We start from the raw sequence: 18471 nt of genomic DNA, 5'->3' as shown, positions 1-18471 counted from the left end.
TGCCTCTTGTAACATCAGCAGTACAGAAGTTCGCTGAACGTTAAAGATGCTACAAGCTTTACTTAGTGTGGATCCTTTGACTGTCGCACTTGGTACATTAGGTCTGCTGTTTCTCCTAAAGCTGATTTATGTCCCCAGCAACAGTCCTCCAGGACCTACCGGGTATCCACTGGTGGGAAACTTTCCGCTCGTCCTGTCTGGAAAGAGAAGTGACACATTCAGAAAACTTCAGCGTAAGTATGGAGAAGTATTTCGTTTACAGCTTGGAAGCAGACGCATGGTGGTCATTAGCGGGTACAATGCTCTGAGGGAGGCGTTTGTGAAGCATGGGGATGTGTTCTCAGAAAGGCCAGAGGACTACGTTTTCAAGCGTTTCAGCAATTACAAAGGTACGCTTCCTTACGTTATTTGCTTGATAGTGCGTTATTTAGGTACATAAAACCTATGAACAGCGACATTACATCTGCTTTTTTGTTTTGTTTTTAAATGACTGTAATATCTAATGAAGGTACGTGAATCAGTTGTATCACAATAGTTGTGTGTTTCCGGTCACCATACTTACTCTAATATTTGGTGCCTATCCAAAACTGTTTTGACAATTTTCAAGCAAGCACTTTTAAAGTCGAGATTACTCTCCTACATGTTTACATAACTTATAAAATATGTTGAAAAAAAGTTACATACCTACCCTATTTTCAGAAATGTGACAGGAGACAAACATGGTTTGTGTTTGTCCTAACTGCCATATAACAAAAAACGATTTCTTCATGGTTAACATAATTGCGATAATCAACATATATCAATAGGTTAGGGAAAATAATAGAAAAAATATATAAAGATACAAATAAATGGAACGCGGATGGCAGATCACTTTTTGCTCCTCCAGCATTCATTTAGTAGAAAAACACAAAAGGAAACCGTCGATTCTGCAAAAGCCCCCCACTACCGTATAGTGAGTTATTTCAATTTTGCATGACCTGTTATATATATTGCAGGCGACATATCATGGTCATATACCAGGGTTCCCTCCTCCTATGTCTATCTATCTATATGTTAAACTCCACGGAGACCAAAATGGCTTTAATGGTATTACCGTGATCCCGTTTCAATGTCATCCGATATATTTGTTTTGTCACTAAATAATGTCAAGGGTTTTCAAGGTTGTTCACCTGAATGAATTTTATCTATTTTTCGATAGTACAGGGTTGAAATAAGCTAACGAAAATAAAGGGGTATTTTTACATAATCACGAATCATACAGTGACAGGAATAAAACATGATTAAATGGTAAAAGGACCTCCTATAATCGGAATGTAGCTTATGACAGATGTATCTAAGACAACCCATATAACTGCACCTTTGAAATAACTTTGGTCGTAGATACAGCATATCGAAAATGGATTACGCGGCACTTTACAACTGTTTCGTCTTTCTTGGTCTCATCAGTGATGGTAGTGGCCGCAAAGTGGAAATCTAAATTCTACCAAACTATTGTCGAAACAGTGGGGCGGATTTTCGGAGTGATGGGTGCTTAAACCCCTTAATTATATGAATTTAAACCAACTAGAGGAGTATTGATTAATTTCTAAATAATAAGGAGTAAATTAATAACCGTACATCAACTCAAAAGGGATAACTGTGGGCATCCTAGTAAAGGCAAACCACGGGGACTAAGAAAACCACAGCAGAGTCTACAACCTTTTATCCTGAAAGATGGTCCTGAGACCCACACATGATACTGCACCTTTCAAATTTTGCAATAGATGCATTATGCAATTTAGATAGAAGCTAACCAAATTTTCTACTGAATCACCTAAACGAGCTTTCGATGCTACAGTGGTCAAATAGGTGAAATTCTTCAAACAATTTCTACCCTTATAAATGTGTTACACAATTTACCAAACAGTCTTTAGGGGTATAGAAGTATTAACTCATTTACATAAATAATAATTTAAAGGACGAAGATGTTAACAAAATAAGCCGACTTCTACAGACCCATTATATCTAGTCGTCTTCTAAGAGTTGTGTATGTAGCTTTCTGAACGGAGGACTGATAGGTTTTCTCAACGATGTTGGTAACGTACCTGTCCAGCCATGGTTAATGATGGAACCGTGCACTAATAATGTGTCGATCCAAATACCAGTAGTGAAACTTGTTCACGGAATCTTAAGTTAAATTCTGAACCGCACATAAACACAAATAGTTCATACGTATAGCCAACGGATTACAAAAGCACAAATAAACCCTTCACATTAAGGATGACATGGAAAAGCGTGATTTTGTAATCCCTATTCGCAAACAATTCTTGACCATATCATAGAAAAGATTTTAAATATCAATTTGAATCCCTATTCAGGATTTATGAAACACGTCAAACTTTTTATTCATTTTAGTTCACCAGAAAGTTAGGAATCTTGCGAGAATAAAAACAAAATCTGAGTCTCGCGCTATCAATTCAAAATAAAAAGAAACTCGTGTGGGATTCAATATTAACGGAACAAACTAGTAATGAGATGAAATATAATGGAATACTGGAAAGATAAATGTAGTATGCCGTATTTTCCTATTTCTATTTGTGTTGTTTCAGTCGTCTATTTTTTTTCTCTTACTTTAAATCCATACAGGCATTGTTGCTAGTTCTGGAGAATATTGGAAGCATACACGGACATTTTCCTTTGCTGCTCTCAAGAAGTTGGGGTTCGCAAATAGGTCTTTGGAGTCCAAGATTATGGAGGAAGTTTCCGTGTTTCTTGAAATTATTCGTGAAAAGAAAGGAGAAGCATTTTCGATCCAACCTACCGCTCACCTCAGCGTTTCTAACATCATGTGTAGCATGACATTCGGCAAGCGATTCCAACATGATGACAAGGAATTCAATGAGCTCATGAAAATGACAAATAGACATATAGCTTTGATTGAAAAATCCGCCATCTCCAATTTTTTCCCAATACTCAGGTAACCACTAAACAGCTGTCATACTTACTTTTACTTGTATAAAAGTAGTGTTTATTATTGGTCATTTACTAGGCATTAGATTTTTAAAAAAATGCAGGGGTCGAAATCAAGACTTTTACATTGCAAAACGTTCATTTATAAACTGTTGCCATTTGGGAATTGTATTCACAACAGATATCTCGAATGTATGATCAAAGAGTTTATTAATAATTTGATAATGAGAGTTACTTATCAGACCAAATTTGCCGGTTGTACGGTATGAATACGATTGCCGGTTGTACGGTGTGTACACGGTTGCAGGTTGTATGGTGTGTATTCAATTGCCATTTGTACGGTGTGTATATGTAGGATTTCTCGTTTCACGGAGTGTATTCGATTGACGGTTGTAAATAAATAAATATACAACATTTGATATAGCGCCCTATCTATCGCTTTACAGTACATAGATATACAACTTAATACAATGAATACAAGTAGCATATACATTAATCAATACAACTGTACGGTGTATATACGTAGTGTTTCTGGATGTACGGTGTTTATTCCATTATCAGTTGTACGGTGTGTGTTTTGTTAGGCAGTTGTACGGTGTGTACACGTAGGATTTCTGGTTGAACGGTGTGTATTCAATTGCCAGTTGTACGGTGTGTATTCGAATGCCGGTTGTACGGCATGTATACATGGGGTTTCTTGTTGTACGGTGTGTGTTCGATTGCCGGTTGTACGGTGTGTATTCGAATGCCGGTTGTACGGTATGTATACGTGGGCTTTCTTGTTGTACGGTGTGTGTTCGATTGCCGGTTGTACGGTGTGTATACGTTGGATTTCTGGTTGTACGGTGTTTATTCGAGTGCCGGATGTATGGTGTGTACACGCAGGATTTCTACTTGAACGGTGTGTTTACGTAGGATTCCCGGCTGTACGTTGTGTATTCAATTGCTAGTTTATGGTGTGTAAACGAAGTATTTTCCGTTGTACGATGTGTATAGATAGGCTTCTCGGTTGTACGGTGTGAATGCGTATGAGTTTCAGTTGTACAGAGTGGAAGCGTAGAGATTTTGGTTGTACGGTGTGTATAATACACTATTGCTATACGATTGCCGGGACGCCGACAGAACACTGACTTCCGTCAGTGTGATGACACCCGCAAGGGCGGATTCATGTAGGCGCGAAACCCGTTAACCAACCAACCAACCAACGATTGCCGGTTGTACGGTGTGTAAACGAATGATTTTCGGTTGTACGTTGTATACGATTGCCGGTTGTACTATGTATATTCGATCGTCAGTTGTACTGTGTGTATACGTACGATTGCCGGTTGTACGGTGTGTATACGTACGATTGCCGGTTGTACGGTGTGTATAGGTAGGATTGCCGGTTGTACGGTGTGTATAGGTAGGATTTTTGGTTGTACGGTGTGTTTACGTATGAGTTTCAGTTGTACAGTGTGTAAATGTAGGATTTGTGGTTGCACGGTGTATATACTACACTATTACTACTCGATTGCCGGTTGTACGATGTGTACACCCGTACAACCGAAATTACTATCCGATTGCCGGTTGTACGTAGGATTTTCGGTGGAATGGTGTGTATACGATTGACGGTTGTACGGTTTGTATTCGATTGACGGTTGTACGGTGTGTGTGTATACGTAGGATTTCTTATTGTACGGCGTATATATGTAGGATATCTGGTTTACGGTGTGTATATGTAGGATTTTCGATTGTACGGTGTGTATATGTAGAATGTTCGGTTGTACGGTGTAAACACACTGTGTACACGGTGTGTATACGACTACCGGTTGTACGTTGTGTTTTCGACTGCCGGTTGTTCGGTGTGTATTCGACTGCCGGTTGTTCGGCGTGTGTACGACTACCGGTTGTACGTTGTGTTTTCGACTGCCGGTTGTTCGGTGTGTATTCGACTGCCGGTTGTTCGGCGTGTGTACGACTACCGGTTGTACGTTGTGTTTTCGACTGCCGGTTGTTCGGTGTGTATTCGACTGCCGGTTGTTCGGCGTGTGTACGACTACCGGTTGTACGTTGTGTTTTCGACTGCCGGTTGTTCGGTGTGTATTCGACTGCCGGTTGTTCGGCGTGTGTACGACTACCGGTTGTACGTTGTGTTTTCGACTGCCGGTTGTTCGGTGTGTATTCGACTGCCGGTTGTTCGGCGTGTGTACGACTACCGGTTGTACGTTGTGTTTTCGACTGCCGGTTGTTCGGTGTGTATTCGACTGCCGGTTGTTCGGCGTGTGTACGACTACCGGTTGTACGTTGTGTTTTCGACTGCCGGTTGTTCGGTGTGTATTCGACTGCCGGTTGTTCGGCGTGTGTACGACTACCGGTTGTACGTTGTGTTTTCGACTGCCGGTTGTTCGGTGTGTATTCGACTGCCGGTTGTTCGGCGTGTGTACGACTACCGGTTGTACGTTGTGTTTTCGACTGCCGGTTGTTCGGTGTGTATTCGACTGCCGGTTGTTCGGCGTGTGTACGACTACCGGTTGTACGTTGTGTTTTCGACTGCCGGTTGTTCGGTGTGTATTCGACTGCCGGTTGTTCGGCGTGTGTACGAATACCGGTTGTATGACGTGGACTGCCTTTTGTAAGTTGTTCATATCTCAATAATACTATAAAAAATACCGAAACTTAGCGAGAACACATTTCATTTTAATTCTGAAAACTGTGACCGACATGGCGTCTATTGATTTGTTACAGATATCTGCCAGGGGACCTTACACATATTGAAGAATTGTGCTCCAATGTCGGTAACATTAAAAGTTTCCTACAGCTCCAGATCGAGCAGCACCGAGCGACTTTTGACGGGGAAAACATCAGGGATTTCATTGATGCATTCCTTAAAGAACAGAACGATAAAGGGACATCTGGCATCTTTGACGGTATTTGTTGGTTAAATTACAATTCGATTATGTTGTTTGTTTAATTTAGGGGAAAATGTAGCACTAGTCGATTTGAAGATAGGAACCTAACAGGCACGCAGCTGCTTATTCGTTTGAACGCAGGAAATCCACCAAATTTTTCCAACAACAAAAACCCACTGCTTGTTGTACCTTCTTGTCCCTCTACCAACGCCCTGTCCTAGACCTTCTTGTCCCTCTACCAACACCCTGTCCTGGACCTTCTTGTTCCTCTACCACCACCCTGTCCTGGACCTTCTTGTTCCTCTACCAACACCCTGTCCTGGACCCGCTCCTACAGTGTCATTGAATCAGCTCCGAACAGTGGCTAGCTACGCCCCTGCCTAACCATTCCATAGCCATATACAGCCTATCCTGTTAATTAACCATAATCTGTCGTTTGAAAGTATCTGACTTGGCATAGCCCACTACTTGATTATAAGTGTATAATGTAAATGCCAAAATATATGCAAATAGGTTTTTTTTCAATGACTTTAATAACATTAATTATACAGCGTTCCACGCCCATGCATGTTTAATTCAGTGAAAATACAGTACAGGGGAAATCCTGAATCCTTCAGGGTCCCACATCATATATATAGTCGCAAGATTCCCACATTAGTGGCAGGGTCCCACAATATATATAGTCACAAGAGTCCCACATTAGTGGCAGGGTCCCACAATATATATTTACATAGTCGGATGGGTCCAACATTATATATATATATAAATATATTTGCAGGGGTCCAACATTATATTATATATATTTCCGCATAGGACTCACACTATACTTATAGTCGCACATTATACATATACATAATTTATATATATAGTCGCAAGGTCCCACATTATATATACATGTACATGTATATAGTCGCAGGGGTCCCACATTATATATCTATATTAGTAGAGGTCCCATATTTTACATATATAGTCGCAGGGGTCCCAATTTCTAATATACATATAATCGTAGTGTCCCACATTATAAAAACATAGTGTCAGGGGTCCCACATTATATATATATATATCGCAGGGCCCCCTCATCATGAATAGAGTTACAAGAGTCTCATAGTATACATATATAGTCGAAAGGGTTCCACATTATATATAAAGTCGCAGGGATCCAACATTATAATTTTAGTCACAGGGTCCAACATTATAAATATAGTCACAGGGTCCCATATTACATATATGTAGTCGCAGGTCTTCCACATTATATATATATAGTCACAGGGGTCCCACATTATATATTTAGTCGCAAGAGTCCAACATGATACATATAGTACACATAATATATATATATATATATAGTCGCAGGGTCCCACATTATATGTATGCATATTCGGAGGGGTCCCACATTATATATATATATTTGCCAGGTTCCCATATCATGTATATAGTCACAGGGGTCCCTCATTATATCTATATTCGCAGGGGTCCAATTTTATATATAAAGTCGCGGGGGCCTCACGTTATATATATAGTCACAGGGTCCAATATTATATCTGTATTCGCTGGGGTCCCACTTTATATATATACTCAAAGGATCCCACATTATAACCATAGTGGCAGGGGTCCCGTATTATTTATATATATAGTCGCATCTTACCATATCAGAATTGAATACACTGCGCACATTTATTTACAAGTCCTTGCTGAGGCGCCAAAAGTAGCAAAACCAAAGCATAGCTACAGTAAAAGCCGAATGGACAGCTCATTAATAAGATATCTTTCTTTAATCTTTATATGTTGGTAGTAAACCAAAGTACGCTGTGTGTTACTTTTCAGTGTAACGGGGTTATACATTTTTTTAGTTATCATTTTTCTTTTCAATGTACCGGCCTTTTTTTTTAAATGATTACACACATTTTCATTTTGTGATCTAAACACTGTTTTTTTCCTCTACAGATGAAAACCTGATGATATTGACGTTAAACTTGTTTAATGCTGGCACTGCGACAATAGCGGTCACGATCAGCTGGGCAATCCTGTTTCTCATTCACCATCCAGACGTGCAGACGAAATTACGTCAGGAGATAGAGGATGTCATAGGATTTTCTCGACCTCCGGCTCTGGCGGATAGGGCGGAAATGACATACACTGATGCATTCATACACGAGACATCACGGATGGGCAATATATCACCATTTTCTCTACTACATGGAGTCAAACACGACACGACATTCAAAGGGTACAAAATATTTAAGGATGACCTCGTGTTGCCTAACCTTGATTCAGTCATGTTCGATGAAACCCTGTTCGAAGATCCCAACTCATTCAATCCAGAAAGATTTATCGGTAAAGACGGGAAACTCAATGGAAAAGAGCGAGCTGTTCTTGCATTTTCGTTAGGTGAGCATAACTTATTGCATTTATTTCAAATTTAATATTAATTATATTTTTTTGTTCCTAGTTTTCTATAGAATAACCAATAAGTACAGGTTCACATATTAAATGTATAAATATTTGTATGTATACACTTTTCATTGCCGATATATATTATTTTCATTTGTTTTATTTTTAGGAAAAAGAATGTGCATGGGTGAGAGTGTAGCGAAGATGGAACTCTTCTTGTTTCTGACGTCGTTGGTACAAAAGTTCAAGCTGCTACCGGAAAATGATGAAAAGCTACCTTCGCTTGAATCAAACCCTGGCATTATATATTTTCCTAATGACTTTAAGTTCAAATCGGTGGAAGTAAAATAATATTTTTTCATGCATATGAATTAACCAGATTTATAAGGGAATAATGCTTGGACATAAAGAACGAATTGCTTTTTAACCAAATATTACAGGTCCATCACCGGAAAAGCACTCAACAACATAACTTATTAGATCAATATACTCTCTTTTATGCAGCAAGCAGTTATTCACACATATAAAGTGCTATGAGTATTAACTTTTACTTCTATTGTTCAAATGTGTTTGGTCATGTTTCAAGGGAGGTAACATTTATTGATTTATTTGTACCAAAGGAGGCACCAGCATAAATTGAAGAAAGCGGAGGAACCAGGGAAAAGAAAGAAAAGATACTGATGTTAATTTGTAACGAAACAGCAGATCCATTTTGTTCTCTTCAAGGTCCCGTTAGCATAATATTTTTGGCATACAATTGAACAGAAAAAAGAACGGGTACATATAATTATGGCAAGCCAAGTTGTCATTTATTCATGGAGCAATGTTGATCCAGAACTTAACCATATTATATAAGATATCTTATTTAATTATATAAGATATTTTATATACTTTATGAGATATCTTATATACTTTATAAGATATCTTATATAATAAATAAGATATCTTATATAATAAATAAGATATCTTATATACTTTTCTTTATAAGATATCTCATAAAAGATATAAGATATCTTATATATTATATAAGATATCTTATATGTCATATAAGATATCTTATATCTTTTATGAGATATCTTATATAATATATAAAATATCTTATAAAGAAAATTAATTGAAATATTTTATAAAAAATACAAGATATCTTATAAATTATATCAGATATCTTATATCTTTTATAAGATATCTCATAAAGTATATAAGATATCTTATAAAAGATAAAAGATATCTCATAAACTTTAAATAAGATATCTTATATGTTTTCAAGACATCTTATATGTTTATAAGATATATTATATAATTCATGAGATATCTTATATAATTTGGTAAAGTACTGGATCAACATTGCTCCATGAATAAATGACAACTTGGCTTGCCATATATAATACTCTCACACACCTTGATATATATCTTTTTATGCATCAAGGTAGATTATCTTTTTGTAAAAGGTAAATTATCAACACAATGTCAGGTGTTTTTGTTACTTTTATTGTCAAAATATGTCATATCATATTGAAAGATCAAAGTGACTATCTTTTAGTTGAATCATCAACGTTATCTTTGGCATATTTCAAATTTTTGGAAACAGCTGCTATACACATTTATTGCTATATAGATGGCTTCCATGTCGATAAATTCTTGTTTCAAAAGGACAATTACTTCTTGATATCTTTTTTTGATGAGTTATGCCATCTGTTTCGTGGCTCGTCCCATAGTCATAAAGATGAATCCTCCCTCATAACAACGGCATTGGAATATACTTGTGCCTCCGAATACCAATTAATGATAAGGATTCGGACCTGCAACTTTTATATTGAATTCCGATCGTTTACAAGAAACTTTATAAATAACGTTTTACCGCTGTCTCTGCTAGTTACTCAATCAAACAAATTTTCAATATTTTTTTTTACCTACAATAGCCTTTTTCTCGCTTAAGATCAAGCATTCCTGAACGTCCACTTAATGCTACCAAACCTAATATTAAACAAAAGGAACGTATCTATTCTCTTATTGTTTTTAGTTCCCAGACAGGCGAACGGCGATGTAGAAAAAATAAGTGTTAAATTTTAGAGCATATGTGTAAAAATAATAAAAATAAAACAAAAATAAAACAAGGCACGAAATTGATGAAAGGATGAAATCGTAAAAATTATCGTGTTCCTGGTTGACAATTTGTTATGAGTTAAGTGGAAAGATTTTTTTACCAATCTTTTCTCTTCTTCTGGCCGATTTGTTTTCAGTGTACATTTGAGGCTGTATTTATTGAAGAACTTATCAGGACAGGTAACGATAACCTTACAGAGTCCTACAGTTTCACATTCGGATACATCGACGATGTGCTATCTCTAAATAACGAACAAAATCACTAACCAAATCTTTGGTATATAAATGTACCTTCTCAAAATTGAATTCAAAGGCACTTCAGACTCTTCTTTACCAGCCTCTTGACCTATAAAAAATAGAACGTCAACACATTTTTGCTGACTTTATTTACAGTAATTAGATACTGAAGAAGACTTACTCTGTAATTATATTATGTTATTTGTTGAAAGGGATATTGATAGTAGTTTTGGTCAACCGATACATATCATCAACCGATACATATTATCAATGGATCTTCGTAGGTATGAACCAAGATAAAGTTATAACACGAATTATATATAATGAGTTGAAGTTAAAAATAGCGGAAGTGAGATAATGTTTCCACTAGTACATTCCTTAATCAGATATACATATGTAAGAGAATAATGTTTGGAGATAAAGAACGAATTGCTATTGGACAAAATATTACACGTCTATCGGTAGAGAAACACTGGAAAACATAATTAATCAGATCAATGTACACTCTCGAATGCAGAAAATATTGACACATATTAATTAAGTGTTATAAGTATTTACTCTAAATGTGTTTAGTTGTGTTTCAAGGGAGATAACAGTTATTGACGTGTTTTGTACCCAAGGATGCACCACCTAAAGAAAGCGGAGGAAACAGAGTGATGAAAAATTTCGTAACGATAACATCAGATCAATTTAGTTCTCTGTAAAATCATCTGTGTACAAAATATGTATCTGTTTGTATATCAAAAATTAAATTATCAACACAATGTCAGTCTTTTTTTACTTTTATTGTCACAAAATATCATAATATTGAAAAATCAAAGTGACTATCTTTCAGTTGAATCATCAAAGTAATTTATGGCATATTTCAAATTTATGGGAACAGCTGCTGTACACATTTATTGCTATAAAGATGGTGTCCATGTCAATATATTCTTGTTTCAAAAGGACAATTACTTCTTGATATCTTTTTTTGATGAGTTATGCCATCTGTTTCGTGGCTCGTCCTATACTTATAAAGATTAGTCCTCCCTCATAACAACGGCATTGAAATATACTTGTGCCTCCGAATACCAATTAATGATAAGGATTCGGACCTGCAACTTGTATATTGAATTCCGATCGTTTACAAGAAACTTTATAAATAACGTTTTACCGCTGTCTCTGCTAGTTACTCAATCAAACAAATTTTCAATCTTTTTTTCTACCTATATTAGCCTTTTTCTCGCTTAAGATCAAGCATTCCTGAACGTCCACTTAATGCTACCAAACCTAATATTAAAAAAAGGAACGTATCTATTCTCTTATTGTTTTTAGTTCCCAGACAGGCGAACGGCGATGTAGACAAAATAAGTGTTAACCATTTTAGAGCATATTTGTAAAAATAATAAAAATAAATAAAACAAGGCACAAAATCGATGAAAGGATGAAATCGTAAAAAATTTCGTGTTCCTGGTTGACATTTTTTTCATGAGTTCAGTGGAAAGATCTTTTTACCAATCTTTTCTCTTCTTCTGGCCGAGAGTCCTACAGAGTCCTACAGTTTCACATTCGGATACATCGACGATGTGCTATCTCTAAATAACGAACAAAATCACTAACCAAATCTTTGGTATATAAATGTACCTTCTCAAAATTGAATTCAAAGGCACTTCAGACTCTTCTTTACCAGCCTCTTGACCTATAAAAAATAGAACGTCGACACATTTTTGCTGACTTTATTAACAGTAATTAAGTACTGAAGAAGACTTACTCTGTAATAATATTATGATTATTTGTTGAAAGGGATATTGATAGTTTTGGTCAACCGATACATATCATCAACCGATACATATTATCAATGGATCTTCGTAGGTATGAACCAAGATAAAGTTATAACACGAATTATATATAATGAGTTGAAGTTGAAAATAGCGGAAGTGAGATAATGTTTCCACTGGTACATTCCTTAATCAGATCTACATATGTAAGAGAATAATGTTTGGAGATAAAGAACGAATTGCTATTGGACAAAATATTACACGTCTATCGGTAGAGAAACACTGGAAAACATAATTAATCAGATCAATGTACACTCTCGAATGCAGAAAATATTGACATATATTAATTAAGTGTAATAAGTATTTACTCTAAATGTGTTTAGTTGTGTTTCAAGGGAGATAACAGTTATTGACGTGTTTTGTACCCAAGGATGCACCACCTAAAGAAAGCGGAGGAAACAGAGTGATGAAAAATTTCGTAACGATAACATCAGATCAATTTAGTTCTCTGTAAAATCATCTGTGTACAAAATATGTATCTGTTTGTATATCAAAAATTAAATTATCAACACAATGTCAGTCTTTTTTTACTTTTATTGTCACAAAATATCATAATATTGAAAAATCAAAGTGACTATCTTTCAGTTGAATCATCAAAGTAATTTATGGCATATTTCAAATTTATGGGAACAGCTGCTGTACACATTTATTGCTATAAAGATGGTGTCCATGCCAATATATTTACGATATATTTTGTAGATGAGTTTAACAAAGCTAGAGTTGACAAAGTTCTGTTGGTCAAGTTGCTGTTTCACATGATCGCAAGGTGTAGGTTGTTGTCTGTGTCCGTCTTTCCTACCCGCTCTGTCTCGCTCTCCCTAGCGTACTATTCTGCCTCTTTTTTATCCCCCAATCGCTACTTAACCCCATGTTCCAATTTAGCTGAGGTGTGTATCTCTGTTCTTGTCAACACCAAACATGTCAGTCAATGGTAGTTATCTCTAATTACAGGTTTATGCAGATGTAGGCAGTTGTATTTCTGTTATCCAACATCCAATTAACCCCATCTTATATTAACTAAGAGATGGATTTCTGTTGATTATATCGGGAACCCTTTATTCTAGGGGTCACTGTCCGTTAGTTGATTGCTCAATAGCAAGGCCTTAATTAACAGCAAATCAAAAGATAATAATGCTCCCTCCAACACACCACCCTTCGCTATACTCCCCTATGGGGGTCACTGTCCATCCGTGGTGGCCCCATAGCCAGACCCAGCTATTTATAACTCTATTCCATAATTAATTCATACAGCATTTCCGACAAGCCTACGGTGCCGTACTACGGTATACTATTTACATTTGCATGGCATTGTCGCTATATAGGCTATTTGAAAGCTATGTCGTTGATAAGACTTTAAATACCACGCACTACGAGACATTATTCTTTGCGTATTAATACAACACCGACCGGAACTACAATTTCCAATGTAAATAAACATGACGTCTGCTGAAATATCGCTGGACAAGGTGAGGCTTGACAATGAAATCTTAGATGTGCCAAAAAAAATACAACATTAAATCCAAAAAAAACACAAAACAACACTAAGGTCTGCGATATCGTACAAAATCCACATAGTTTGAAATAAGCAATGGCGGCAATGGAAACAACTTTAACACTCATGCAATTTATCAGAAATATCTTCTGTTACATTGCACTGATCAACAGGGGTTCGACCGTAGTCAGGTTCCAATACAATCATCAAATAAATTCACGCCTTGATTCTTCACAAATTCGAACTTTTATCTCTTCCAAAAACGACTCCCTCGTGTAATAATTACATACAGATCTTTCAAAGAACTTGATGTTAATAAATTGAGTGTAGATCTTGAACAGGTACCATTTCATGTTGCCCACATTTTTGATGACCCAAATGATGTTTACTGGGCTCATGAAAAACTTTTTGCTGAAGTAATTGATCAGCATATTCCAATCAAACAACAATATCAGAGAAAACCCTGAGCTCCTTTTATGAATGGAAAATTCCGGAAAGCAATAAAACATAAGAAAAACTTATTTCGTAAATTTAACTTTTGTAAATCAGACAAAAACTGGAGCCTGTTCAGGAAACAAAGAAATTATGTAACAAAATTAAAAAGACGGGCTATCAAATTATATTTTGCTGAACGGTGTGGTGGGGGAACAAAGTCGACTGACTTTTGGCCCACTATTCGTCCATTTATATGGAGCAAAGGTGGAGTAACAGTTGGAAAAGTTCAATTACAGGAAAACGACAAACTAATTACACATCCAACAGATGTCTGTGATATTTTTTAGACATTTGTAACGAACGCCTGTGCTCCGTCGCAAGATCACTCACTTCAAACGCTCTCAGTATCACGCGTCTCTCAGCCACGGTTTCCTCAGTTTCTGACGACATGTCAAATAACGAGACTGTTGTAAAATCTACAGACCGTAGTCAGGTTCCAATACAATCATCAAATAAATTCACGCCTTGATTCCTCACAAATTCGAACTTTCATCTCTTCCAAAAATGACTCCCTCGTGTAATAATTACATACAGATCTTTCAAAGAACTTGATGTTAATAAATTGAGTGTAGATCTTGAACAGGTACCATTTCATGTTGCCCACATTTTTGATGACTCAAATGATGTTTACTGGGCTCATGAAAAACTTTTTGCTGAAGTAATTGATCAGCATATTCCAATCAAACAACAATATCAGAGAAAACCCTGAGCTCCTTTTATGAATGGAAAAGTCCGGAAAGCAATAAATCACAAGAAAAACTTATTTCGTAAATTTAACTTTTGTAAATCAGACAAAAACTGGAACCTGTTCAGGAAACAAAGAAATTATGTAACAAAATTAAAAAGACGGGCTATCAAATTATATTTTGCTGAACGATGTGGTGGGGGAACAGAGTCGACTGACTTTTGGCCCACTATTCGTCTATTTATATCGAGCAAAGGTGGAGTAACAGATGGAAATGTTCAATTACAGGAAAACGACAAACTAATTACACATCCACCAGATGTCTGTGATATTTTTAATGATTTTTTCGTAAATGTTGCGACCGATATAGGTGTAAATACAAATTGTCCTGAAGGAGCAGATCACCCTAGTGTTTTAGCTATAAGAGAAAACACTGATCTGCCCGAAAGGAATTTTAACTTTAAAGAGGTAAGTGAAGAAAAAGTACTAAAATATATAAAGAAAATCGGACCACAAAGGCTACAGGTTTAGATTTTATATTTCCTAACGTTCTTCATCTCACCAGTAATGTTATGGCATGACCTATTACAAACATGGTCGCATCTAAAGGCTATTTTCCAGACCAAATTAAGCTTGCTAAGGGTTACCCCTATTTTTAAAAAGGAGAACCCTTTAAGTAAAAATAAACTTCAGACCAGTGAGCATTTTACCGACTATTGCCAAACCTTTTGAAAGATCTATGGTTGAGCAACTTGAGGGCTACTTCAGCGGTACTTCCTCTCAGCTTCCAGACGTGGATACAGCTGTCAGTCAGCGCTGATAGCACTCACTGGGGGGTGGCAAATGGCCATGGACAGTAACAAATATGTTGCTGCCATTCTGATGGATCTGTCCACGGCATTTGACTGTGTATCGTCTGAACTCCTATTGGAGAAGCAGGGAGCGTATGGGTTGGGAGATGTAGCTGTTGAGCTTAACAGGAGCTATCCCTCCAACAGAAAGCAATGTTTAAGAATTGGTGGTACTACAAGTCCAGTGCTAGATATTGTGAAACGTGTACCACAAGGCTCAATACTCGGACCGATTATTTTTAATATTTTTATAAATGACATATTCTTCTCTTTTAAAAATGCAAAACTTTTTAACTATGCAGATAACAATACTCTCTCCTATGCACACAACAACATGTACGTGTTAAGACATACATTAGAAAGTGAGTGTAAAACTTTCATAGACTGGTTTACTTCCAATAAAATGAAGGCAAATCCTGACAAATTCCAGGCTATTTCAATTGGTAAAAAAATCACAGATGGAAAAATACCTCTTTTTGCATAGGTGATATTACGATTAAGTGTGAAGAAGCTGTTAAGATTCTGCTGCGTGTGACCATTGACTCCCTACTAAATTTTGATCTTCATGTGAGGAGTATTTGCTCTAAAGCGTCAAGGCAGGTAAATGTATTGGGGCGCCTCGGGAAACTTTGAACTCTCGGGGGGGGGGGGGGTGGGGGGGGGGGGGTGCAAGGCCATTTATCATGCTTTGATATTGTCAATATTTAATTTCTGTCCACTCATATGGCATTTTTGCTCCAAAGCTCCAAGAAACTTGAAAGGGTACAATATAGAGCCCTTAAATTTGTATATCAAGATTTTAATTCCAGCTACGGAGATCTTTTAGAAAACGGTAACACTTGTACATTACAATTAAGTAGACTCTGACAAGTAGCTATAGAAACTTTTAACATTTTAAATGGACAAAGCCCCTGTATTTGCAGGATTTTGTTCATATAAAAACATCACCTTATGATTTCAGATACAGTAAAATTTTAGAAGTCCCTAGAAGCAGAACAGTTAAGTATGGAACAAATAGTTTTAGTTTTTTAGCTGCCTCTACATGGAACTCACTGCCAGAGCATGTCAGACTATCTACTTCTTTTAATGATTTTAGGAAAATAAGATAAACTTGGAATGGTGAAAGTTGCCACTGTGCGATGTGCAGATGAGTTCCATCCCTTTGCTGCCTCTGCTGTTTTATTCATTCTGCTTCAATGCTGTGTATGTGCATATAATGTTTATGTGCTACTTATTTTGCTTCGCTTCAATTTTGTGTAAATTGTCTGTGCTGCTTATAACTCAGCGTTTTATTTCTTTTCAATTCAAATCTGGTTTGTATGTTTTCTATGCAATCTGTGCTGTTTATATATGTTTGTATTTATTTATATGTGCTGTAATTATGTAATTTGTTGAAGGCATTGTGTGATAAGTGTGTTTTTCCAGAATGTTTTAAGTTATCTAGGAATTTACAATTAACCATGATCATCAGGGATGGGGCACTGTAGCCACCTTGTTTTGACTGTTTGCCTAAAAACTTTTACCCGAATGTATGTGCCAAAAGTTATTCTCCTCAAATTTTCATTTTGGAACAACGCTACCTATCTTTTATATGTTTATTAATGCGTGTGTTTTAACAGTGTCATATATTTGCATGCTTGTTATGTTTTATATAATGCTACCTCCGTTTTTATTTAATATATAGTTGGTTGAAAAAGCCTTCCATATGCTTGTGTTGCCTTGTTTAACCATGAACCGACTTTTAAGTAAAATGTACTTGACTTGACTTGACTTGGAGGGCAAGGTCGGATTTACGGTGTTCACAGTATTTATCCATGCGCGAAATTTGTTCCGGGGAAAATTCGAAACAATTTCAAATCTAACTTTCAGCTCAGATTTCTATTGATAAACTTAAATCACCCTATAGACATATATCATACGCGATTGTATTGATACTGAATCGTGGAATAAAATTGAGGTGTTTGTTAAAAGTTCAAAGTACTACTTTGTTTGCCAATCAGCACGTGACAACACGCTGTTCCAACTATTGAACGAATTTGTGTGGACTGACGATAGGGCAGGAATTTTAAACTTTAAATATAAATTGTAAGTTAAAATAGAACATAAAAGGCAGAGAAAACGTAAATATAATTATTGAACTGTTTTTGTATGGTATTTGCAGGCAAACAAATAATAATGCGCTAGCGCGCATTATGATATTTGCTTGCAAATCTGTGTCATTCAAATAGATCATAAATACCATACAAAAACAGTTCAATGCTTAAGTATATGCTCCTAGTATCAGTTATCTAGTTATCATATCAGCATATTTGATTTAAGTCCGGCAATGTCTACTTTTTTACATGAGTTATGCCATCTGTTTCGTGGCTCGACCATTAGTTATAAAGATTACTCCGAACATTTGCTTTTCCTTTGTAACTTTACTTTTGCCTCCGAATACACATTAATGACAAGGATACGACCTGCGACGTTTGTATTGAATTTGTATTGCCTCCTTGTGATAGCGCAAATCTGATGCCGACTTTATAGTGCTATATCATTGAAACTCCATGCCGAAGGCGCC

General features: G+C 36.5%; 1 protein-coding gene across 1 annotated transcript; it reads left to right on the top strand.

Annotated features, from left to right (window-relative positions):
- On the top strand, positions 1 to 9057 carry LOC110455516 (cytochrome P450 2J6-like). Its single transcript, XM_021505695.1, has 5 exons — positions 1 to 389; positions 2626 to 2956; positions 5674 to 5855; positions 7782 to 8225; positions 8398 to 9057. Exons 1-5 carry the CDS (start codon positions 47 to 49, stop codon positions 8577 to 8579), a joined length of 1482 nt encoding a protein of 493 aa, XP_021361370.1. The 5' UTR covers positions 1 to 46; the 3' UTR covers positions 8580 to 9057.
- The last annotated feature ends 9414 nt before the right edge of the window (positions 9058 to 18471 follow it).

This window comes from Mizuhopecten yessoensis, unplaced genomic scaffold (assembly GCF_002113885.1).
Source record: "Mizuhopecten yessoensis strain PY_sf001 unplaced genomic scaffold, ASM211388v2 scaffold8233, whole genome shotgun sequence".
NCBI classification, from domain to species: Eukaryota; Metazoa; Mollusca; class Bivalvia; order Pectinida; family Pectinidae; genus Mizuhopecten; species Mizuhopecten yessoensis.
This window is presented reverse-complemented; position numbering and strand designations above follow the sequence as displayed.

Bases quoted from the DNA above. Each gene is read 5' to 3' on its own strand.
- LOC110455516 (XM_021505695.1), top strand. From the start codon at position 47: ATGCTACAAGCTTTACTTAGTGTGGATCCTTTGACTGTCGCACTTGGT. The intron at 2,957-5,673 runs GTAACCACTAAA...GATTTGTTACAG, and splicing joins AATTTTTTCCCAATACTCAG to ATATCTGCCAGGGGACCTTA. The intron at 8,226-8,397 runs GTGAGCATAACT...TTTTATTTTTAG, and splicing joins TGTTCTTGCATTTTCGTTAG to GAAAAAGAATGTGCATGGGT.